The sequence below is a fragment of the Vitis riparia genome, chromosome 13 (assembly GCF_004353265.1).
Source record: "Vitis riparia cultivar Riparia Gloire de Montpellier isolate 1030 chromosome 13, EGFV_Vit.rip_1.0, whole genome shotgun sequence".
Taxonomy (NCBI): Eukaryota; Viridiplantae; Streptophyta; class Magnoliopsida; order Vitales; family Vitaceae; genus Vitis; species Vitis riparia.
Window position 1 is genome coordinate 7,346,244 of NC_048443.1, and position 26,188 is coordinate 7,372,431.

General features: G+C 38.2%; 1 protein-coding gene and 1 pseudogene across 1 annotated transcript; one reads left to right on the forward strand and one right to left on the reverse strand.

Moving 5' to 3' along the window:
* Positions 1 to 1,668: 1,668 nt before the first annotated feature.
* Positions 1,669 to 2,351, forward strand: LOC117928257. Its single transcript, XM_034848169.1, has 3 exons — positions 1,669 to 1,705; positions 1,798 to 2,050; positions 2,161 to 2,351. Exons 1-3 carry the CDS (start codon positions 1,685 to 1,687, stop codon positions 2,349 to 2,351), a joined length of 465 nt encoding a protein of 154 aa, XP_034704060.1. The 5' UTR covers positions 1,669 to 1,684.
* Positions 2,352 to 15,123: 12,772 nt separating this feature from the next.
* Positions 15,124 to 25,189, reverse strand: LOC117927984 (annotated as a pseudogene).
* Between the last annotated feature and the right edge of the window lie 999 nt (positions 25,190 to 26,188).

Here is a 26,188-nt window from a genome sequence, read left to right on the forward strand (position 1 = left end):
GAACTGTTTGATGGAGAGGGCGTGTTGCCTAAAAAACTAGAAAATAACGCGATACTTTTTACCAAGGAGCAGTTTAATGCTGGGCTCCAGTTCCCTCTCCCGTCTCTGCTCAAGGAACTTCTGCACTTCACCCAAATTCCTCCAATGTATATACATCCCAACATGATTCGGGTGCTGATGGGGTGCAACATCCTGAGTGTGTTGTTTAATTTGCACCTCTCACTACTGGAGGTTCTCTTCGTTTATTCGATCAAGAAGGCGAAGAGTAATATCTTTAGCTTCGTCGCCAGCCTTCCATCTCTGCAACTGGTGACAAACCTACCGGATTCGAATAAAAAGGCCGCCAAGGGACAGGTGCTGGTCAAGGGCGTATGGGCAGGTTTGTCTGAGCATCCGGATAGGCCCTTTGTTCCCAATCAGTCACTGGAGATTCCAGGTATAGCTAAGCTACTTTATGTATTTGCATAGTTTGTGAGTCAGCATTGTTTTTAGGCGGCTGACATATTTTGCTTGCTTGGGTGCAGACCAGGATAAGAGAGGAAAACTGGTGGATTGGGTGGAGAAGGCTTCGTTCGATCGTTTGAACAAGCTTTTTGAGATAACTTCGGCCGAGCGGAGATGCGAACTGCTTCTTTTTGCGCAGAACCTCCGCTTGGTCGTCCAGCAGCCTCAGTCATACGTGCTGAACATACTTCCAAGGCGGCTGCCTGAAGAAGTGGTAGTTGGGGAGCATTTTACTCTTGAAGATCTTCCCTTCTATGAGGGGGCGCGGAAGGCAGATGCCCAGACACGCAAGGCCCGTCTCAACAAGCGGGAGAAGAAAAGACAAGAAGGGCTTCTGCGGAAGGCTCCGGGTGGGAAACGGTCCGCGTCTTCTCCACCTGCTGGTGCTCCAGCGAAGAAGAAGAAGAAGCTGAGTAAGAAAAGTAAGGGAAAGGCAGTGAAAATCCCAACTCCTCCACAGGAGTTTGTGCCGCCTCCCATTGGCTATGAAAAGGAATGTACAATACAAGAGCCAGAAAATCCTCTCCCGGCCTCTGTCTCAACCACTTTTGAATTTATTAGGGGCCTTAATCTTTCGGGGCCTTCGGTGGCACCAGACGTCCGGATGGCTCTCCTGGCCGAGGAAGCGGCCTCAATAAACCAACCCGGATCCGCTCCCCCGGATGAGGGTGAGGCCCTGGCCTCTGGTGTTGCCAACTTGCCTCCTGTGACACCCCCAACAGGAGAAATGGGGGCAGACAGCCAGGAGTTGCCTGTGCATAGGCCAAGCCCTCGTCCCTTTGTACCTGTGAGGGGGCCAACTAGAAAAAGGTTGCGTCTGGTACGCGACTTGAAGTCTGGCCTCGCTGGGCGGCTTCAGGATCGTTTCGTAGAAGGCATCGAAGTCAGCTGTTCATCCGTCCCGGAGGGCCATCCGGAAGGTGGTGAGGTGGAGATGGCGGAAGAGAGCCCAGCCGTCCCAGCGCTGGTGCCGGCTGAGGTTCCACCTAGAGAGGCCCAACCGGTTGAGAATGCTGAAGGCGTGGCTCCGGATGAGGAATCACTCTCCAATGCTTCCTTGGGAGAGGGTCCTTTTGATGATGCCACTTTCATCCCTGCTAGCCCTTTCAGTTATGCGGAGATGGAAGAGAAGCTAAAATAGATTCCTTCTGGCTCAGACGCTGGAGTACCTTCAGCCCTGATGTTCGAGACAGTAGAGATGGTATAATTTGCGTTTTGATTCCTTTGTCATACTGATGCGCTTGTCATATGATTTGTAACTTGGTTTTTCTTTGTTTGAGTACTTTCCTGCAGCTGGTGAGTGGCCTTCGCGGTATGGCTCTTCAACGCAATCTTCTTTCTCACCTGTTGGAGACTGCTGAGTATACAAAATCCTTCGTGTCTCAGCGAAAAAATGATGAAGAGAAGTTGCGTTTGAGACTGGAGCAGGCTGAAGCCAGTTCATCTACTGCTCGAGAGGAGAACAAGGTTCTTCGAGAGGAGAACGAGGTTCTTCGAGAGGAGGTTGCTGAGGCAAAGAGCCGGGAGGATTTATGGAAGTTCGCCTGTTTGAGGCGGAGGATGAGATGGCTCTTTTGAGGAGGGAGGTGAGGCACCTCCAGACAGAGGTGTCTATTGAGAGGAGGCAGAGAGAAGAGTTGCAGTTGCGTTTATCAGGGCAAAAAGAAGAGCTGGAGGGTGAGTTTGCTGCGGAAAGGGAGGAACTTGAAGCGGAGTACCAGAAACAAGTTGATGAAATGTACTTATTCGGCTACCGCTGCTGTATGAAGAAACATGGCATCAAACGGGACGTTCCTTCAATTCCTCCAGGTGAATTGGAGAAGCTGCGCAGCAAACCTGCTCAATGAGAGTCTTTTCTTTTTGTAAAAGAAAATCTGCTATCTTCTTTCTGTACTTTTGTAGTCCAGAGACTTTTGCGTATGTGATTTGTTCCACAAATATCAATAAAATACACTTGTTCATTTTGTATTTCTATCTTTTGCCTCATCTTTCATTGGTAATACTACTTTAGATTAGATACATTCCATGGTCGCTGCAATGGGGTTCCATCTAACTTCTGTAGATGATAGGCTCCATTTTCAATTGTTTTAGATACTATGTAGGGGCCTTCCCAATTGGCCTGGAACTTTCCTGCCCCTATGTCAGCAGTATTTTCAAAAACTTTTCTAAGGACTAGCGTACCATTTTTGAAGCTTCTGGGCTTTACTTTGCGATTGTAGTGAGTTGATGCCTTTTGCTGATAGTCTGCCATCCGGATGGCTGCAGTTTCTCTTATTTCGTCCGCCCAGTCCAAATTTCTTCCTAATTCTGCATTTGCATCATCCTGCCTTCCTGCTTCGGTTCGGATAGTGGGTAGCCCAATTTCGGTGGGAATGATTGCGTCCATTCCGTATGCGAGGGCGAAGGAGTATTTCCTGTTGGACGTCCGGGTGTGGTTCGATAAGCCCATAGGACGCCGGGTAGCTCCTCCACCCATTTCCCTTTGGCTTGCTCGAGTCTTTTCTTCAAGGCAGTGACTAGAGTCTTGTTTGTGGCCTCTGCTTGCCCATTGCTTTGAGGATAGCGTGGTGTAGAATATGAGTTCCGGATATTGAGTTCTGAACAGAAATTTCGGAAAATCTTGCTATCAAATTGTGGACCGTTGTCTGCTATGATTGTTTGGGGAACTCCGAAGCGACAAATGATGTTCTTCCATACAAACTTGGTGACATCTTTATCTTTGATGCTAGCATATGCTTCAGCTTCTACCCATTTACTGAAGTAATCTGTGGCGACAAGCAGGAATTTCTTCTGGGCAGGTGCGGCTGGTAGAGGTCCTACTATGTCCATGCCCCACTGTGCAAAGGGCCAGGGTCCTGAGATTGTTTTCAATTCTCCCGATGGCATATGTGGTATGGGGGCGTGCCTTTGACATTTGTCGCATTTTTTGACATATGCTGTCGCGTCTTTTTTCATCGTAGGCCAGTAATAACCTTGCGAATGGGCTCTATGTGCCAGTGACCGCCCTCCAGCATGATTTCCACATACTCCCTCATGCAATTCAGCTAATACATAAAGTACTTCTGAATGTTTCAGACATCTGAGGTAGGGGCCTGTAAAGGATCGCTTGTACAGGTGCCCTTCAACCAGGGTGAAGCGGGCGGCTTGCACCCGGATCTTGTGCGCTTGCTTAGATTCTTCAGGCAGGGTGCCTGTCCGGAGGTATTCAATGATATCTTTCATCCATCCCTCGTCATCCGTTTCGTCTACCTTAATGGCGTTGCAAGTGGAGGCTTCCGTGATGGAAGGTTTGGCTTGCACGTATATAGGCAATAGTATTGCTTCCTTGGTGGGAAGGGAGGCAGCTATACCTGCCAGGGCGTCAGCACGCGAATTTTCGGTCCGCCTGATTTTTTCAATTGTCCACTCGGTGAACCGCTGCAAAGTATCTTTTACTTTGTTTAAGTATTGTGCCATGCGCTCATCTTTGGCTTCGTATTCGTTTTGAACGTGTCTTACCACGAGTTGGGAATCACTATAGACTCGAAGCCTGGAGACGGATAAAGCCAGGGCGAGATCCAATCCGGATAGGATGGCCTCATATTCCGCTTCATTGTTAGAGGCGTGGAATCCCAACCGGATGGCTTGCTCCAGCTGTTCCCCGGTTGGGGATTGTAGGAGGATCCCTACTCCGGAGCCAGATGTCCGTGAGGCTCCATCAACCCGCAATGTCCACCATTGTTTTTCGCTTGATTCGTCATGTTGGACGGGCCTTCGAGAGTATTCCAACACGAAGTCAGCCATTACTTGGCCTTTTATGGACAATTTGGGCTGGAATTCTATTCCAAATTCACTCAATTCTATGGCCCATTGAAGCATTCTCCCGGTTAGGTCCGGCTTGTGTAAGATATTGCGAAGGGGTTGGTCAGTTAATACGACCACTAGATGTGCTTGGAAATAGGGCGGAGTTTCTGGGCGGCACTTCGAAGAGCTAAGGTCGTTAATTCCATCTTTGAATATCTGGTTTCTACATCTGCCAACGCTCTGCTGATGTAGTAGATGGGTTTCTGCTCCTTGGGCGATGGGCAGCGGAATAAGACAGCGCTAATTGCCCATTCTGAGACAGCCAGGTACATATACAATTTTTCTCTGGGGATGGGGCTGCTTAGGATGGGTGGTTGCATGAGACGCTGCTTGATTTTTTCAAAGCGTTTTGACAGCTATCTGTCCATCCGCTTGGTCCTGCTTTGCGGATTGCCAGGAAGAAGGGTTGTAGCTCATCGGTGAAACGGGCTATAAAACGCCCTAGAGCGACGAGCTTGCCTATGAGGCGCTGTAATTCCTTCTTGTTCCTGGGAGGTGACGTTTCTACGACTGCTTTGACTTGATCTGGGCTCACCTCTATCCCCCTTTGACTGACCATAAAGCCCAGGAATTTCCCAGCACTTACGCCAAAGGCACATTTGGAAGGATTCAACTTCATGTCAAACTTCCTTAAGAGGTGAAAAACTTCTTGTAAGTGGAGAACATGCTCTTCACGAGTTTTGCTTTTAACCACGATGTCATCAATATATACCTCTACTGTGCGGCCAATTAGAGGTTTGAATATCTTTGTCATCAGTCTTTGATAAGTGGCGTCAGCGTTTTTGAGACCAAATGGCATGACTTTGTAATAGTAAAGTCCGTGTGGCGTTATGGAGGCTGTTTTTTCTTGATCATCTGGGGCCATGGGGATTTGGTGATATCCGGAGAAAGCGTCCAGGAAGGAGAGCATCCCTTGCCCAGCGGTGGAATCCACAATCTGATCTATTCGTGGCAAAGGGAAACTGTCTTTTGGACATGCTTTATTGAGGTTGGTATAGTCGACGCAGACCCGCCATTTGCCTTCTTTCTTGGGTACCACTACTACATTTGCCAACCAGTCCGGATATTCCACTTCTTGATGAATCCGGCTTCCAGCAGTTTGTCAATCTCCGTCCGGATGATTTTTGTCTATCCGGGTGAAAACGTCTAACCCTTTGCCGGATGGGTTTTGCCATTGGTAAAACGTTAGCTTATGCGAGACTATCGAGGGGTGAATTCCCTTCATATCAGAGTGTGCCCATGCGAAAATGTCATGGTTTTGTCGGAGGACGTCTTGGATGTTCTGGGTTCTTCGGGCGTTAAAAGGGAACTGATATGAGTAGATGAGAATCTCCTTCTGAAATTTGGATTGTTTGTAAGGGATCTGCTACCGGGGATCTCTGTCGCCGACACAGTGACTGCTATTGGTCGAGTGCATGGGTGACTCGGGGAGGGTTCATTCTCCCGACTGGTCCCTGCTTCTCTTGCTATCTGGTAGCATTGGCGAGCGGCTAGTTGGCTGCCATATAGGTTGATTTGCCCATCTTCAGTGAGAAAGCTTACCATCTGATGATATGTGGAGGGGATGGCTTTCATACAGTGTAGCCATGTGCGTCCAAGATAACATTGAAGGGTGATAGATCTTGTACTACCGAAAATTGAACGTTGAGGGTGACTGGGCCAGCTTGGACTGGCAGCACAATGTCTCCCACGAGATAGTTGATGCCCCGTTGAATCCGGATAAAATCCTTCCAGGGTTTTCTAGACCGACTAAGTTGTGTCCCATGTGGCTTATGACTGATGCCTGCACCAGATCGGCTGAGCTGCCTGGGTCAATTAGGATGCGTCTTACGTCGAATTTGTCTATCCCCAAGGATAGAATGAGGGCATCACGGTGCGGACGTAATATCCGCGTAGGGTCTACTGGAGGAAAAGTGATTGTCCCGTCTATGGGGTGAGGGCCCCCTTCGGTTATCCCTGGCCGGATGGAATTGATACGCTCCCGCACCATCGCTTCCCGTAACAACTTCTGCCTTTTTCGCTTGGAATTGAGCTCTTCATCCGACGGGCCTCCATTAATGTAGTTTATGACGGCTTTGGGGCGGCTGGAGCCGTGGGGGCCCCAGAGTCGCGGCCCCGGGAGGCATCTCCATCTCTAGCATCTGAACGGAGGTATTGCCTTAAATGACCCGCCTTTATAAGCCTTTCCACCAAATATTGAGGCTTCTGCACGTCTCCGTTGTATGGCCATGCTCCTTATGATAAGCGCATTTTTTGCTATGATCTCTCCTGGATGGATCCGATCCGAGGGGTCTGGGCCACCTGAAATCGGACATGCTCTGGATCATAGGAGAAGCTTCTCATAAGTTATAGAGAGTGGTGTGAGGGGTGGCATTTCCGGGCGGCTTGGCCCTTCTTGCCTTCGATCAGATGGCCTTGGCCTGTCCGGAGGTTTAGTGCTTCCCTCTGTACTACCCTTGGACGACTGTCCGGCAACCAATACTTGCTGGGTGGCTGCCCGTACGTCATCTCAAGCATTGAGTATTTGTTTGCACGTCGAAACAAGTCGTCCATCGTCATGGGAGGCTTTTAGCTAGTGACTCAAAAAATGGAGTGCCTGGACAGATGCATCGCTTGAAGATCTGTAGGACAGCATCCATGCTGCAAGCTTCCACTTGTAGGACAGCTTGGCCAAATCGTTTCACGAATTCCCTCAAGGATTCATTATCCTTCATTTTTATATTTGCAAGGTGCTGATGTTTTGCTTATGCCGAGCGGAACATAGGTATTGTCCACGAAAGCTTCTGAAAGGTCTCTGAAATTATCCACCGAGTTAAGAGGTAGGCGATGGAACCATGAAAGAGCTTGTCCTTGTAGACTGGCAGGGAATACTTTGCACAGCAGCGGGTCGTTGCCTATATCAAGGGTCATGAGCTGTCGATAATGCATGATATGGTCGAAGGGGTCACTGCACCCATCGTATGTGGAGAACTTTGATACGAGAACCCCCTTGGGGGCTCGTAATGAATGATATGAGAGCAGAAAGGCGTGGAGAGCATGTCATCCAGCCTTTTGCTAATGGAGCCCATGGGTGGCTCGCTCAGGAGATTTTTCCCAATGGTTCGTACCGCTTGGTGCGGTGGAACGTCTGCATCATGGGGTGACCAAGGGGTCACGATGCGAGAGAACGTTCTGTGGTATGGGGGTGACCGTAGGGTCATGGTGCACTCCCCCTGTGGTGGTCAGCGGTGGCTTGGGCCTGCCAGTTTGTTGGGGACCCAGTCTCGCACGCATGGCGCCCGACAACTGGGATCTTCTATCACATCGTCTTTTTGACGAGAAGTGGTGGAATCTGAGCTCTCTTCACGGGGAGCTCGAGGCATAGTGTGTGTGGCTCATGCGGCCTAGCGCTGCGTGTTTCAGGAATTGCTCCCGCTGTTCCAGGGTAAATTGACTCCAGATGGGGCCTCGAGTTGGCCACTTGGCCTCTGGAGTGCTGATGACGGGGAATTCCTGTCGACGATGCCTGGATACGTAATATTGCGTTTTCTTCTCTTAACCTCGTCGTCTCCTGGAGGAGAGTTTGTAGTTGTCACTCGCTCGCTAACTGCCTTCTTTCGATGGCTTGGCGCCATTCAGAATTATCTTCCTCTCTTCTATCAGATGAATGGCTTTGGGAAGGCGTAGCCATTTTTGCTAGTTACTGAATCAGCGAAAAAGTTTCCCACAGACGGCGCCAATGTTGAGGCCTCGTATCCTCCGCGATCCACGTAGTTGCCAAATGGATATATATACGATCTCAACGAATACAAATTCCTGATTCAGCTGTTCCTGCAAAAGGCTCCGGACAGGGTGTCCGGACACACCCTCCGATGGTTTTGTCAGCCATGGAAAGAGATAAAAGCAGATGGCACAGTTGGCCTTTTACTAGGTATTGAGAAGCTTACCCTTTTCTTTGTGCGAAGGTTCATATATATATACCATTTAGAAACTCTCTCTCCTCCATAAATGATGGAAGGCTTTTTGGTTTACCATGATTGCCACTAGGTGGTGGCAGGGACATCCTCATCCTACGAACGGCTGTCAGAGATCGTGGGAAGTGACTAGCTGCCACTTCTGTCTTTTCACTCTGCAGGTATCGGAATATGATTTGTGACAGGATGTCAGAATGACGTAGTGAGGCACGCTTAGTTTGGCCAGTGATCCGGATGAACATATCCGGGTGGAATATGAAAGGTCGCCGGATGAGTAATGGCGGTGGTCCGAGATCAACATATCCGGGTGGAATATGAAAGGTCGCCGGATGAGTGATGGCGGTGGTCCGGATAGGAAAGCGCGCCACCTGTACTCTTGGGGAAATCCGGATGTGGATACTCCGGGTAGAATCACGTGCCACGTGTCAACAGGGGACGTGTGCCACATGTCATCAGGGATGGGTCCCTACACAGACTCCATTTTTTTTACGCCAAACCTTGATCAGGTTCACTTTGATGGTGGACTTAACCTTGCCTTGGATTGTAGCTGGAGGTTGGGATTGCAAGGTCAAAGATGGAATTTGAAGGGTCTTCTTTAATGTCAAGTGTTATGCCTATTGTGATCATTATTTGTATGATTCCTTTTTCTCTCTCTTATTCCATTTTTATGTTTCATTCCTTTACACGTGTCTCTATTTTATTAGTCTAACTGTTTAAAGGTGAATCTTAGCAACGATTTTTGTCTTCTAGTAAGTTCATGATGGTGAGAATTCGGCCATAGCTTGATTCTTATGTTCACCTAGATCGTGTTGACTAGTACATGAGGCATGACTGAATTCATTATGAGCTTTAGTTCGTATACATCTTTATACAAGAGCTAATTTGTGTTGACTTTTGGACAAACTTATCTACGGTAATAGATTCCTAAATCATCTACTTCACTTGCCCACTTTTTCTCATGTGTAAGCTCCATCAAGGAGTTTTTAGGTGAGAAAAATGTTTTATTATATCTATTTTGTCTTGGTAGTCATTTGCTTCCTAGTAGGGTTATCTGCACAATGATATTAAGTGGTACAAGAATTATAGTCTGTTTTTTTTTTCAAATGTGGAAGAGAAATGGTTAACTTGACTCCTTCTAAACCCCACCCATTATACTTCCGTATTCTTAGGTGGACAATCTTTTTAGCTCATGTTCTTAATAATAAGGGTCATTTTACCCTTCTTATGGTATTAAAAACTTGAGTATTCATCCTTGATTTTTTACTCATGTGTGTTTGAGTCCAGTGGATCCTTTTACACGGGTAGTGGACGAGTCTATAAATTAAATAGACTAATAATCTCTCTATAAACAATGTTCTATTTGATGATGTGACAAATCTTGAATGTTGGCATGGGTTGCCTCTTGAATGTTGGCATTGCTTGCCTTTCATACTTTTGCAACTTGTTAGATTTACTCTGTTTTGAATGAACATTTCATGTTACAAATTTCGTTATTCTTGATAGGTAATTTATGTCGATTGTTCTTTTTATTTATGATCGTTTAGTTTATAGCATGCATTTTGTTCTAATGGTACTTCATCTTGATGGGTATGTTGTTTGGATGAATGTTTATTTTATATAACTCCTAATGCACTCATGTAATGTAAAGTACAAAAGATGACAAACCTCAATGTCTATAGAGTATAATGCATAATTAGGATAGATAGTATAGGGAAACTAGAAATTACTATTGAATAATAAATCCAATTATTATGACATCATGTCATGCTTTTAAGCGTTCTATCTTAACATCCTCAAACTCAAACGATTTTCTTATTTTCCTTGAAAATGATTTCAATTTGTTTAAAATTTTGAGATGATTTAAGTGTGAAAATTCATTCTACGGCTACCACATCCTTAGATTCAAGTCCTCCTAGCCAATTATATTATTTAAAACCATGTACTTAAACATAGGTTCATCACTAGTGTTCCATCTAGACAATTCAATTATACAAATCACATTTATCTTAATACAAACACAAATCTATACACTATAACTTTAATTTATAGAAAATATACAAAGATTGATATAAACATGAAAATATATGGAAAAAAAAAATGATGTTGAATCAGTTTAGCAACTAGTATTGAACCACTGGCTCCCCAAGTATAGATATAACTCCAAAACTTTGAACTCCATTCTTGGACCTCTCCTCCAAAACTTAACTCTCCAACTCAAGAGAAAAGAATATGAAGCAGAGAAAAAACCTCAAGCCAAAAGAAGGAAAAATGATCCAAAACACTCCTCCCCACGAAAGAGATCTAGTTGAAAAGTCCCCTCCTCCATGTATCTCATTTGCTTACATGGGCAACAGCAATGGTTTTTGTTGGAAAGTGTTTTGAATTCCTAATTAATATAGATTCATTTTTGTAAAGAATATTATATAGAATATTTCTCACATTCACTTGTCATTATAATATTAGATTTTTTTATAAAATAACAAAAGTTATTAGGAATATCTCTATAAATATACTTGATCGTAAGGTAAAAGGTTATAAGATGGAGGTGGGATTGTGAAGGCAATATATGGTGTATAGAGATGTGAAAAAGAATAGGAGACACCCAATGAAGCAAACCGCGCTAAAACCCCTTGTACCTTTGCATGAAATATTTTACTTTTATGTTATTGAACTAATATTGTTTACATTCACGCTTTTGTTGACATAACAAATTAGTATTAAAGCCTAAGTTAAAGATTTCTTAAAAATAAAAAATAGAGCACACAAGATGATGACAAAAGGAATTTTAGTTGAAGGTGAAGTCGATTGTTCCCTCATTGAGATGTGATATAAAAAGAATGCACCATGAAGAGATCAAAGATTGACTTAATAAAATTTGATCAAATGTGAAAATTGTTGGAAAGCGTCTTAAATTCCTAATTAGTATTGATTCATTTTTGTCAAAAACATTGTATAGAATATTTCTTATATTTATATGTCATTGTAATATTAGATTTCCTTATAGAATAAGGAAAGTTGTTAGGAACATCTATATGAATATGCTTGGTTATGATGGAAAAAGCTATGAGGTGGAGATGGGCTTATGAAAGTTATATGTGGTGCATGGATATGTGAGGAACAATGGAAGACACCTATCGGAGAAAAGAAGCTCATGGTTCAGGGTGTAGATACAAGGATTAGGGAAATATATGATATTTTGGGAATCCAATAGTTGAATTTGGTTTTCATCTTTTGTAATATTCTCTATAGTATGTTAGAATGATTCTCTCTCATCCATTGATGTAAGCATATTTGATCAAACCATATTAAAGCCTCATGTGACTTTATGTGGATTGTTTTATCTTTGTATTTTTTAACTAATATTGTTTACATTAAAGCTTTTACTAGAACAATAATTTTATTTCTAAGAAAACACACGCTCCAAACTCAAATTGCACCATTTTTTATCCTTTAGATTTCAACACGTCAGCTACTCAAATTCTCTATATCCTTCTATTTGCTTTCATCACAAGCAAATGAAATATGGTCTTCAAGTTTGTGCCAAGTGTCCTCCACTAGCCCTAAGGTACAAACTAAGAAGATCCCTTCACTTGCTAGCAGTTGTAGTGGAGAAGCATACGTAAACCCCCATCAAAGTTGAAATTTTTTATTTATAGACACAATTGGGGAATTGATTTGAGCATACCTTAATATGATTTAATATTGAGTTGTCACAAGTACAAGGATGAACTACTCAAATAGTGGTAATGACATTCAAGAAAGGGTTTCTAAAGGGGTCATAACTATTTAGAGCCCATGAGTTCCCTATGTTGGAAAAGGAACTTAAGGTAAGATAATCACAACAACCAACCATAGTAGTAGCCTCATTCACCATAGGGCCTTTAAATGGGACCTAAAAAAACTACTCCACTAGGAGAAGAAAAGGACAAAAAAGAGTGGTTGTCATCTTTGCTAGAGAAGAGAGTTATAGTGTGTAGATAACATTGGAAGAACCTTGCAACTAGTATTTGAGGGTTCATAAGATAGGATATTGCATGTTCATCATATACGAAAAGTTCCACCATACCAAGATGCCACACTATGATCCCCTACTCATCACTCTTAGGCTATGTTCGGTTCTCGAAAAAATTGAAGGAAAATGTAAGTGAAAGAAAATAGAGAGGAAAAAAAAAAGAATAATAATAATAAATAATAAATAAAAATTAGATTTAAAGTCAAAAAATTATATATATTTGCTATTTCAAATTCATTTTACTTATTTTAATTCTTCAATATAAAGATTAAATAATTCAAAAATATAATAGTTTTCAATTAATTTTAATTATATTTTATTTCCTTTTGTATTTTCCATAGTATAACCAAACATGAAAAAATGTTTTTTCTTTACTTCCTTTTTTCTTTCCTTAATACTTTTGAGAACTAAACAAAACCTTAAAGTATTTAATTTCAAGGTTAGGAGGATCTTGTTCAACTTTAATACTATAGTTGACCTCTTATGCTTGTCAACCTCTTAATACAGAACTACTAACAGACATGTTACAGGCTACCTTGTTTAACTTGTGAGTCTCGATGTACCAATGATAATAGGATTTTTTTTTTTTCCCTGTATACTAATTCCTTTCTTACCCTTAGTAGGTTGAGTTTAGAAAAAATACAAATAGATTAGGGACAAGTTTGAGATTTTTTTTTTTTAAAAAAAAAAAAAAATTGAATTAGATTTGGGTAGATTCCAATATTATCTTACCCTACCTCACTCTATCCACCCAAATTATAAATAGAATTAAATAAAAAAATTATTTTATTAATTCATTTTTAATACATATAAATAAGAAAAATACTTTTCATGAAAATAAATAATAATTTATAATATTTATTTATAAGTTCTATTTATATTTTAATATAATAAAAAATTTTAAAAATTAAAAAAAAAAAACAAAAAAATTATTAAACAAAGCAAGACTAGACAAGAATGGGAAATGTTATTACTCGTCTCGACCCATCCGCTTACATTATTTTATTTTATTTTATTTTTGGGCAGTTGAGGGGAGGGACATAACTTGTCTTGAACTTGTGCCTCTATCATTCCTAACTTGATGGCATCCTCTATAAACCCCTTGGCGAGATCGTGATTCCCATGATAAGGCACCCTTAAATCCATGAAGTAGAAGCTACGCTTTCATCTTATGACCATAACATCAAAATTCTTAATTTGAAGGGACATTACATGATTTAGGATGATCAATCATCATCTCGAGTTTGTTATTCCATGGCCATATGGGCAATGAAAAGATTAGCATGAGCGAGGTATCTAGAATTGCTCCTGTTCCCACTCCCTAAATAATAATTACCAAGTGACACTAAAGTCAGTGGAAAAAGGAACACCAAACCTAGGAATAGCTAACAATGGAAGAATTTATGTTCATTGCCTTGGGAGGGAAACATTGATAATGATAGGAAGCCAATTGAAAGCCTAAGAAAAAGAAATGTTCAAAAAACTTTTTGTAGGAACATAGGGATGTCTTTCCCTGGAATAGTGAACACGATTGGGATAAATCTACAACTAATATGGCATAACCTAAAAATGGAAATGTGTAACAAGTCAATTAAATAGAAAGTTTGATTATTCACTCTTCAAAAGCAATTTTCCATAGTCAAGGAAGATCCTAACTCATTAAGGTTGGGTTTATTGAAGAAGTACGATACCATGATTGGCTAGCCAATACAATTGTTATTCCAAAAAAAAAAAATGTGGGCCATGGAGGGTATATGTGGGTTATACTAATCTAAAATGTGCAAACTTAAAGGATAGTTACGCACTCCCCAAATATAAGCCATTTGGTAGACATCATGGTACGTAGGTCACACCTTCTTTGCCTTCGTAGATGCATATATAGATCAAGTATAACCAAATACCCATGTATGATCTTAACTAAGCAAAGATATTGCTCATAAGAGAAAAGTGTTTAATTGTTACAAAATTATGTCATTCGAGATAAAAATAAACAAATAACTCCAATACCACCCATCAATGGATCGTAGAAAAAGTTTTTAAGGTACAAATTGGTGACACTATAGAGATATATGTAGATGATACATGGTGAAAACATTGAGCAGACTAACCATTGTAACCATTTGGAGCATGTCTTTGGAATTCTAAGAAAACATCACATGACATTGAGCCCTAGTAAATGCACCTTTGGGGTAATGTCCCAAGCATTTATAGGGCTCTTTGTCATGCAGTATGGAATTTATGCTAACCCTAAAAAAATTTAAGCTATTCTTGAAATGTCAACCGAGGAACTTAAGGAGGTACAAAGTTTGGTGAAGCAACTCACAACCCTAGGACAATGCATCGTCAAGTTAATCAATCAATATCATCTAATCCTTTCCTTATTAGAAAAATATATATATATAACCATGACTAGACCAATCATTGTGTATATACTTTGTGAAGCTTAAAAGGTACCACTCATTCCTACTTGTATTTTGGCTAAAGTAAAGATAAGTGACTTTTGTTGCTATATCTAGCAACTTTTGTAGTGACAATGAGCATCGCCTTAGTCCACAATGACCAAAAAGATGCATAGAGACTGGTTTACTACATCAACAAGTTCTTGCCATCAACTTGAGCCACAAAGAAGAACTTGAGCCGCAACACTTCATCTTTGCCCATGAATGTAGTCTTTAGACCATATCACGTAAATTGTTATGTATTTTCTATTTTCATTCTCTTATTTTCTTTTCCTTAGCTATTATTATTCTTTGTTATGGTTTTTCACAACATGATCAATTGTGCATAATTAAGTAGAAAAATACATCTAAGTTGAAGAGACTTGTAGTTAATGTCTTATTGGCACCAAGTTTTCATTTGTAGAACAGGAAAATTGCCTCAAATTTATACACTACTAGTTCTATACGGGCAATAGTCTATAAATGCCAACTATAATTTTGCTAAGACAATAAATGCTTAAAATTTGAAATCTTGAATTAACAAGATGCATGTAAAGTACAAAGATTTCTACTTATTTTGTCGATACAACTGATAACTAGGCTACATCTTCAGCAACCCCAACATCTTGTCCATTTGCCAGATGGTTTACTTCCTGTCAAAAGGCAGTTAAAATTTTTTAGCACCTAGAATTTCATTAGCAACTAAAAACTGTTCTTAGGGAAGTAATGTTCATTGAATTTTCTTTTCTTGAATTTAAATGGATTAAGAAATTCTATGCCAGTAGTACTTCATATCATGCCAACCTGAATCTAGGTAAAAGAAATGCAATAAGGCAGGTTGATTCAAGGAAAAGAGAGAGAGAGAGAGAGAGAGAGAGAGAGAGAGAACACATTAGTGCAGAACTGAGATATCAAGTTTTTGGGAGTGTGGAATCAACCTGTGATGCGATGACTGCATCCCAATAATCATCATCCCATTGATCCCTGTACCCATCTAGCTTGGCTTTTGCAAACTTGACACACTCCCTGTACATTCTTCCTCTCCACTCCTTCAATGGTGGCATTTCCACCTGAGCCAGTAGCCAATTCCTGTACTCAATCTGACATCAAACCATCCAAAGAAAAGGGGGTCATCTACATGATAATGGAAACAAATGAAAATGTTTTCACCAGAAGTCAATAGCCTTATTACCATATAGATTATCAAAGGAGCTTCAAACATTTGATATTGGATGTAAAACCCAGTTAGATTTCCTCCATCAAAAAAGAAATGGCTTCATCCAATGATGAGTTGTTAAGAAGATTAAATTTGAAAGATAAGAAAATAGATGGAGCACCTCATTGGGGGGAAGGACATGGGTGAAGCTCTTGGGCACTCCAGTTTCCTCCATATGATGATAGTAATTTTCGACATCAGACATCATCTCCTCTTCTGTTGGCAGCAACACCTTACCAGATAAAACATGAGCCAACCACTTGGATTGTAACTCGGTTGTCAGAAATGGTGTATCCTGATTGTAAAAACCAACTTCCATTGTCAATTGCCCAAATCTAAAGTAGTCTGGTTTATAAACAGAAATTTAATCTATCACAGACTAAAGAATCAATCAAATGTGCACTAGCATACAGAAAACAGGATCAAGGAAAGGGGCGTATTTTAATCACCTTAATGAATTTTATAGCAAGATCCATTTGGTTTTCTTAGGCCAGAAAATTGATAGTTCGTATACAATGCTTAGTGGGTATTCCATGGATTCTCTAAAATGAACAAAACTGTTTTCTTTTCAAATTTAACACACCACTTTGTGGGAATATGTGGTTGAAACAACAGACCTGCTTAGGCATTCCAATGAAAGAGAGCCAAGGAGCTAAGTGCGGAGGGAAGACATGTTTATACAGTGGCCCAACACGGTTATCGTCATCAATGGTTACAATTCCATTTGTTTCAATAAATGGAAAATGGTATTTGTACCTGCAAAAGATATAATTCAGAACTTGAATGACAAAACGAATATGCTGAACCAGCAGGAGGAGCAATGAAGGTAGGAATGGAAGATAAAATTTGCAGGGCTACTAAGGAAAAATAAATGAAAAGTGAACCATTTGATTCGTACCCAGTACAATAAAAAATGGTATCTGCATGAACTGAGGATCCATCTTGAAAGACAACCTTACCATCTTCATAAACAAATTCTATCTGTAAATATAGGATTGAGAATAAGTACCTTACACCTTGAAACACTTTGGTAAGCTTACTATTCAACCAAAAAATAAAACCTTGAATATGACAGTTTTGATTGAGTAAACCAACTTAATAACTTAATATGACTTAATAATTTAATTTAAATCATTAAATAGATTAAACATATTTGATAAAATAACTTAATGAACCAACTTAAAGTTAAGACCAACTTTAAATATTAAATCAAAATAGTTAGCTTGCTCTTAATTTCAAATCTTTTTACTTCATTTGCCTACATCTAGTAATAGTATATTTTATAACTATAGCTCCACATCCATAACTTATATTTTATAATAAATATTTTGTAGTTATTTTATATATTTACAATACTTTAAATATAAATGTTTAACAAAAAAAATTATTACCTAAGATTAATAAAAATAAATATTAGTTAAAATCAATGAAGATAAATATTAGTTAAAATTAATGAAAGTAAATACTTTAATTCGATAATTTAAAATAAATTTTAAGTTAACTTTATCAAACAACCTTAATTATTAAAGTAAAAAACAAATAATAAGTTTTAAGACAAATTAAGAATAATTTAACTTAAAGTCAACTTAAGTCATTAAATAATAAATATTAAGTTTTACCAAACACCCTCATGTTTGTAAATAAATATGAGAAATAATTTGAGATACGGAAAAAAAAAAAAAAAAAAATACAAGAGGAAGGCTACCATTTTATGCAGCCATATGTTTTCATGGTTGTCTGATTTTCCAACTGTCACATTAGGGGCTCTTGTTGTGATGTGAACTTCCTTGGCTACTGTTGAAACCTCTCTAGAGATATCAAAAGCGCTAGGTCCCAATCCGATTAAAACCACAACCTATTGGGTATAGTAAATCCAATAAATATTCATGTTGAACTATCAAACATAAGAGTGATTTAATCCAATTTAATAGAAGAAACAATAGAATATAATTAAACAAATTAGAAATACAAAGCAAGTGACTCACTCAAATCCCCAAAAAGAGTACTAACTAATGTTAGAAAGTGTCCTAAATTCCTAGTTAGTAAAGATTCCTTTTTGTTAAGAATATTGTATAGAATATTTCCTAAGTTGAATACTATTGTAATATTAGACTTCCTTCTAGAATAAGGAAAGTTGTTGGAAATATCTCTATAAATATTTTAGGTCATGAGAGGAAAAAATGATGATATGGAGATGAGCTTGTAAAGACTATATTAGGTGGATAGGGATATAAGGAAAAATGGGAGATACCTTAGGGAGTAAGATGACTCGTGGTTCAAGGTGTGGATACAAGGAGTGAGGAAACATGGGATGTTTCAAGAACCCAATAATTATATCTGGTTTTATCTTATGTAATGTTTTCTATTGTATAGTGAAAAGATTATCTCTCATTCATGGATGCAGGCATAGTTGGTTGAACCACGTTAAAACCTCGTCTACCATGTGTGTGATTGTTTTATCTTTATGTTATTGAAGTAACATGTTTGTATTAAAGTTTTCGCTAGCACAACAATTAATACATAGTAAACTGCTTTGGGCATTGGCCATGGAGCAAAGTGGTAGTTTAGAATCCCAAGATTAAAGAGTACATAATTTGAGGCCACCTGTTAGTCATCAAACTTTTGGCATATAGTTAAGATTCATATTGAAATTTCAATTCATAAACTAACCTACTTCCCAAGAGAGGTTGAAGGGCCATTATAGATGTTAAAAAGGAAATGTGTTATCTTTTGAGAACCCTAAAAACACAAGAACCGCAAAACCCTAAATAAATGCTCCTAGAGCCAGCCCATATACAATACTCCACAACTCTAGCAAGCATGTCTTTGTTCCATGACCTCTAAACTTGGGGACAAGTTTCAACACCTTGACCTCATTGTTGCAAGACCAAGGCCTCTTGTGATAACAACTTAGACCCATGAGTGCCTTTGGCTTGCAAGGTGACATGTCATGTTTAAGAAGAGTGAAAATTATGATGCTTAAGAAGTTGAGTAGAATGTCAATGGGCAAATATAGTGTTATGGGTGCTAGGCATTGGCTTGGTGGTGACTTGGGAGTGGCAACACCTTTGGTGCACATGCAAAGCATTATGTGGGTGGCTCAACTTGGCAAAAATTCAAGTGTAAGATTTCACTTGATTCAGATTTTTTTTTTTTTTTTTTATCAAACTGACACTTTAAAAACTCTTTAGGGTGGGAGAGGTGAGACTCTCTAAAACTATGATGATAGAACATGGATAGCAATGGGTATGTCACCCCAACCTAGTTCAAAATCGTAGTTTAGGTCATTGACTCAAGAGGTCTCGAGGTATATCAGTCTCAACATCCCAACTTAGTATCAAGCCATATGGAAAATAAGTTAACTAAAAAGTTCAAAAAAATTATGAAAATTATTTAAACAATTGGTATGATTAAATAAGTTAAAAAATTAATTAAAAAAATTGTATCGCTTTAAACATTGTTTGAATAGTTATAAAAGTATGTGCACATGTTAATAATTGAAAATTATTTTATTTTAAATATAATAATATTTTACTAAAAAGACATACAATTCAATAGCAATTCTACATTGCATGGCGTGGGGCTCAAAATCATCATCATTAGTCCTATGACAAGTATATAAATAAGGTGGTAGTTCCCATGATAAGGATATAGTTGCAAGAGTTGCCCATAGTTCAAATATGTTGGTTGAGATGACTAGCTTGATAATCGATAATCAGAACCTAGGGTGATAGTACCCAAAACCTCGATACCCAATGTTGCTACTAAAACAAGATTGATCATATGCATAATAGTCATTAGTTCATGTTTTAGTATCAAAACACTACTCAAGATGCATCCTTAGAAATAGATCAAAGTAGTTTCTACAAGAAGTAGTACAAAAACTATAATGTTGAACTCTAAAGCTATGATGTGATTTATCATCTACTCCTCTAAAATATTGTCATAATCCTACACCTAAATTCTAGATATGCTCATCAATACCTTGATAATTATGCCTATGACATGCTTGGATTTGCTTAACTAATATAATCACCACCTCCCCCACTACCCTCACCATCTTCATTATTGATAGTCTATTACCATTATTGTTGCTCCTTCTATCATCATCATCATCATCATTAGAACTTGAAAAACTTTTCTAACAATCTTACCTTGATGACGAGAGTCATTCTCTCTTCTTTATGCAGTAATGCTTGTGTGCTAACTCTATGATATGCATACCCTGTTGAAAAAGCAACATGTTTGTTTTTTTAGCTATGTTTTTGAACACTTTGGGTTACCAAAGGTTATAGTGAGTGACAAAGATTCTCACTTCATGAGTAGGTTTTAGGTTGAGTTGTTCAATATGTTGGGATTAAAACCAAAATTTTTAACTAAAATCACCCTCAAATAGATAATCAAGCTAAAAAGATGGATGCAAATGCTACGGAAGTATTTGAGGCACTATATGATTTCTAGACAGCATAATTGTTTGGAATTTCTAGAAATGGCTCAATGTTGTTATAATCTACACAAGCGTTCTTCTATAGGATTGTGCCCATTCAAGGTGGCAATAAGGCAACAACTTCACATGCCTTTGGATGCATTGTTAGGATGTAAGTTGGGCATAACATAAGTCCTATAGCCTTTAGATTCATGAAATCTTGTTAAGAGATGCATGAAAAGGCCAAAAAAAAATGTTTGGAAAAAGACAACAAATTAATGAATGAAAAGGTATGAGGATAAAGGGAGGAAGCCCATAAAGTTTCAAGTTGGCCACAAGTTTGAAAGAACATCAACAGTCAAAAAGTATAGAGGGGGTTTCACCCTAAGTGTGATGGTGCCTTTGAAGTAATGAAAAAGATTGGTGCAATTACAAATAGGTTAAACCTTCAAATAGACTAAAAATTCATCATTCTTTTCATACTACTTTCTTTAAGCCATTCGTAACAATCAAGATCCCACTAAGATATACAAAATCATGCACTCTGATTATCCAAAAGTAATTTAAGTCAAAAGCTTACAAGAACTTGGATCATAGAAATATGGGTTAAGTAAAAAAGAATAGAAGGATGTTTACCCAGTCCATTGAAAGGGACTCTTGAAAGTGAAGCTAGGTGGGAGAGGGATACAACCTTGTGACAGTGTGAAAAGGTAGTACAAAAGTATACGCAGCTAAGTTGATGAGGTGCAAATTCCACTTGGTGTGGTGGTTTTTCAACATCATGACTACAATGATGTGGGACCAAAGCTTCATGTAGTGGCACCTTGTAGCCATGAGTGCTTATGGCATAAAGGTGGCATGCCATGTTGAAGACAAGATGAAAAGTTACGGTGTTTGCGAAGCTGAGAAGCATATTAATGCAAAGGAATAAGTGTTATGGATCCAAGTGTTGGCTCTGATGTGGAAACCCAGAGTTGCAGCATGCATACATGCACACGCAAGGCAGCCATTGGTGGCTCGACTTATAAAAATTTAAAGTATGAGATTCCACTAAGCTATGATTTTTCTTCCAAAGGAAATTCCTTAAAAAAAAAAAGAAGGGTTTCAGGGGAGAAATACTTTTCATGTTTTCTATAAATAAGGAAGATCCATTATGCAAGTAGAAACAGTTATAGTGTCTCCTTGTGTCTAAATAAGAAATGCTTAAAAACTATTTAAGGGAGAAAGAAATGATTATCTCCAAGGGTGGTGATGGAACATATTGACAATGGGCATGTCACTTTAAAAACACGACAAGGAGCCTCAAACATGATCGAGGGATGATCGCGAGTAGTGGTGAAGACAAAAAGTTTGATAGGGGAGAGGGTCAAAACTATCTATCCAACTATCTATCTATCTATCCATCTATGTATATATACTAATAACCTCCTTTTCATTCAACAAACTAAGTAATTTAGGCATTAATATATAAATAAAATGTTGGCAAAAAGTTATTAGATTTTATTTTTAAAAAATCAGAAGAATTTTTCAAAAAAGTTAAAAATGATTAAAAGTCTAATTAGAAAATTTCAATAATTTTCATTAAAAAATCTTTAAAACTTTTTCAAAATTTTTTATAATCAATTGAAAGTGATGAATTATTTACTTAAAAGTTATCTATCATATGGTCATATGAGGTGACACATTTGCTAACTATTAAGGTCTTAATATTTAAGTTTTATTTAATTGATTAAAAATCTAACTAGAAAATTTTCAATAATTTAATAATTTTTCATAAAAAATTTAAAACTTTTCAAAAAAAAAATTATAGTTTCTTTAATAAAAAATTGAGATTTTTTCAAATCAATATATAAATATAAAATTAATTGAAAGAGGAGAAATAATCATTAAAATTATCTATCATATGGTAATTCGAGAATGACACAATGGGTAAGATATTAAGTTCTTGATATTTAGAGTTTTAATGCATCATATATCAACTTAAATAAACATAAGTAGTTACTAAGAATTTAATAGATATTATTGTCTATAGTTCAAGTATTTTATTATTCATATGATCTTAAATAGCTAAGATTAAATATAAACTCAATTAATATAAATAAATTTAAAATTTTGAAATGGAAATGGATCAAAGAGAATATACCACAAAAAATATATATATTTAATAAAATGTCAAATATAAGATGATCAAAACTTAATTTATTCCAAATATATATATATATTATATATATATATATATATATATAATATATAATATATATAGAAGAATAAATTAAGATAATATTCATATGAAAAAAAATATAAAGATAAATAAAAGGGAAAAAATAAGTAAGGATATTATGCAGATTTTATAAAATGTTTTTATTTCTTTTAATTTAATTCATCTCTCCTAGATTTTGATCCAATATACTTAGTCACTATAGTTTAAAATTTTTTTAATGATGGCTAAGTATTATTAGCAAAAATCTCGGGGAGATAAATAAAATTAACTTATAAAATAAATAATACTCCTTAGTTTATTTAAAACAATAATATTTTTCATTTAAATCCATATATTTAAGATATAATTATTTTATTTTAAAAAAATTAAATGAATTTTATATTTTAAAATCGCTAATTATAAATAAGAATTCCTTTATGAAAAACTTGATGGGATCATTACACATAAGGATTTTTTTATTTTTATTTTTTTAAATTAGAAGGGGCATGCCCCTCAAGCCCTTATTTAATCTACATGGGATGGTGAGTCTTGCTAACATACAAAATTGGGTCCAATATCATGGAACATAGCATAGGTATGCATGCCCAAAAGAAAGCAATAAGCAATGTTGTCACGCATGAGACAATAGTGCAACAAATGTAGACCATGGACTAAGAAGGAAGCTTAGACATATGAGCCATGTTGTAGCAATATGTAACCTAAGAGGGATTTGGCACACATGAGGTCACCTATACATATATCAGCAGTGAGTAGTAGCACATGGGACTCAATATAAAAATGAACGCGTTATATCTAATGAAATTAAAATAAAGCAATTTCTTTTCATGAGAAATGTAAACAACCACTTGAGTGCTCAATATGTATACACTTCTTATTTTTTGACTTCAAAAAATAGAAAATAATAGTAGCTTCTATATAAAATTTGGTATATATTATATTAAAAGTATGAATTTACCTTATTTTCTTAAAATTTATTTTTAAAATTTGAGATTATAAAAAAAATTAATACCACAACATTTTTAAATAGTTTTTAAAAGATATTATTTTCGTAAGATAAAATTCAAAGAATTCTTACATTTTACATAGGAATTACTATCATATTCTTAGTTTAAAAATAGAAAACAATCACTAAATTGATAACTTTCATAAACTCAAATATTACACCTATTGAAACTATTGGATTTAGCTATGTAATCAATAACAACCAATGAAAAAAAAAAAAAAACAAGCCGATTGTGGCAAATGAAGAAATACCTGACCCGTGAATGGTTCGGGAGTACGATAATTATGACTATGTATTTGATATCCACGCCATTTCTTAATACCTGTCACATATTAACAACAAAAAATCCAACATCACACGTACATTTAGTATTTTGGATGCACTTATAATTTTTTATTTTTAAAACTAGAAAATAATAGTTACTTTTATATAAGATTTTAAAAACCGTTAAAAAAAAAAAAAAAGATTTTAAATTTTTTTAAAAGCATAAGGCAAATCTGTAAAGATGTAGGAATTTTATATACAAACTTCTAATTTTAAATATAAAAAATAGAAAGTAAAGTCAAAGGGACAATCATTTATTTTAATAACATTTTTTAAATTTTTCCTATCATGTGATTGAAGCACAACTTGCTCTATAGTTTATTAAGATGGATCCAAGGACAAAGAAAGAGTGAAGACGAGAATTTCAGAACAAGAAAAGTCCTAGAAACCATAAAAGCTAATAAAGACGACAGAGTGTTCACCAATATAAAATATTTAAAATTTAAAATTAAATTATTGACCCATAAAAATAATATGGCTCTTTTTTCCAATGTATCGGTAGCATACAATTGATTTTCTATCATGGCCCACTAGATTTGGATCACAATGGGATAGATAAATGTGCAGTCATCAAACGATCAAGCAGAGTGAATTACTGTGGGACGCGCTGCACTGTATCAAAACACCGGAACTGCACTCACCGCACCAGAAAGGACCGTACCTGGAACCTTAGCGAGCTGGGGCTCAGTGAAGTGACCGTTACAAACGACCACAGCGTCATACACCTCCCTCACCACCGCTGCCGAGTCAGACCGTGATTCCTAGATTCAACCACCCACGCGTCGTTCCTTCCCTCGGCTCGATCCACTCGGACGACCTCGGTGCAGAACCGAATCAACTCGCGGAGTTGGAACTCGTCGGCGAACTCGTTCAGAAACCGAAGCACCTCCTCGTGACCTGGAAGGTTCTTTGGTCCTCATGGGGGCGCTTCGCAAATGGGTAATCGAGAAAGCCCATGAGTTGGCGGGGGAGGTTGGTGCGGAGAGAGTGGTAGAGACTGGTGCCGACGACGTCGCGGGCCGGGTCGAGGCTGAGCGGATCGGAGTCGACTCGTGAGTCGTATAGCCAGGTTCCGCCGAGACTGTGTCTTTTTTCGAGGACGACGACGCGGTGGCCTTCCGATGGAGCTCGGCGGCGGCAGCGAGGCCGGCGACGCCTGCTCCGATCACCGCCACTCTCGCTGACTGGGCCATTGGGAGTGAGACGGCGCCGTTTGGGGAGTGTGATCTCCTTTCTTCTCAAAATAACCTGCGAACGGTGCAGGAAATGAATGTGATCGCGTGCTGAGGTTGAAAACTATGAATATGCGCACGTGACATAAATTTTTCAATTTTATTATACCCAAGTGGCAATAAGAAACGAAAATTACTCTAAAATTACAAGGAAATCATAATTAAATCATTTCATTTACAATCTTGACTTTATCATTCTGAATCGGAAATGCGGCCAAATGTTTGTATTGTTGGGCTTTGTGGAGCCTAGTTTTGTTTGATCCAATTTGACGACCCAACCCGAATAATATTGCGTGGCTTTTTAATGGGAGATTTATTGAGGCCTGTTGGGCCGTTTAGCCCATTGTGGAACCACCTGATTAGGGTTTTTTAGTGTGGTGGGGTTGTCGTGTTATATATATAGAGAGAATATTGTAGCCGTCAGGTTGTACTCTGAATTCTTCCTTGATAATAGTGATATCCCTGCAACTCCGTGGACGTAGGCAAATTGCCGAACCACATAAATACTGTCTTGTGCGTGTGATTATCTTTTCTTTGGTGTGTGTTTTCTTTAATTTTGTTTCTCACGGGTTGGGAATTCGGTTTAATTCCCTACAACTGGTATCAGAGCCTAGGGTTAGGTTTGAGTGGAAGCAATGGCAGAGGAAGCAGGAAAGGCGTCTGGAATAGAAAAGTTTGATGACACAGACTTTGCGTATTGGAGGATGCAGATTGAAGATTATCTCTATGGGAGGAAATTGCATCTGCCTCTTTTGGGGACAAAACCTGAGAGTATGAAGGCTGAGGAATGGGCGCTTCTTGACAGACAGGTTCTAGGAGTTATTAGGTTAACTCTGTCTAGGTCTGTTGCACATAATGTTGTAAGGAGAAGACCATAGCAGATTTGATGAAGGCTTTGTCCGGTATGTATGAAAGCCGTCCGCAACAATAAGGTGCATCTGATGAAGAAGTTGTTCAATTTGAAGATGACAGAGAATGCATCAGTAGCACAACATCTGAATGAATTTAATACAATC

What these genes read in the sequence shown, in the direction of transcription:
- LOC117928257 (XM_034848169.1), top strand. Translation starts at nt 1,685, where the DNA reads ATGTTCGAGACAGTAGAGATG. An exon ending in TGTTCGAGACAGTAGAGATG is followed by an intron (nt 1,706 to 1,797) that starts GTATAATTTGCG and finishes ACTTTCCTGCAG; the next exon opens with CTGGTGAGTGGCCTTCGCGG. An exon ending in GGATTTATGGAAGTTCGCCT is followed by an intron (nt 2,051 to 2,160) that starts GTTTGAGGCGGA and finishes TGCGTTTATCAG; the next exon opens with GGCAAAAAGAAGAGCTGGAG.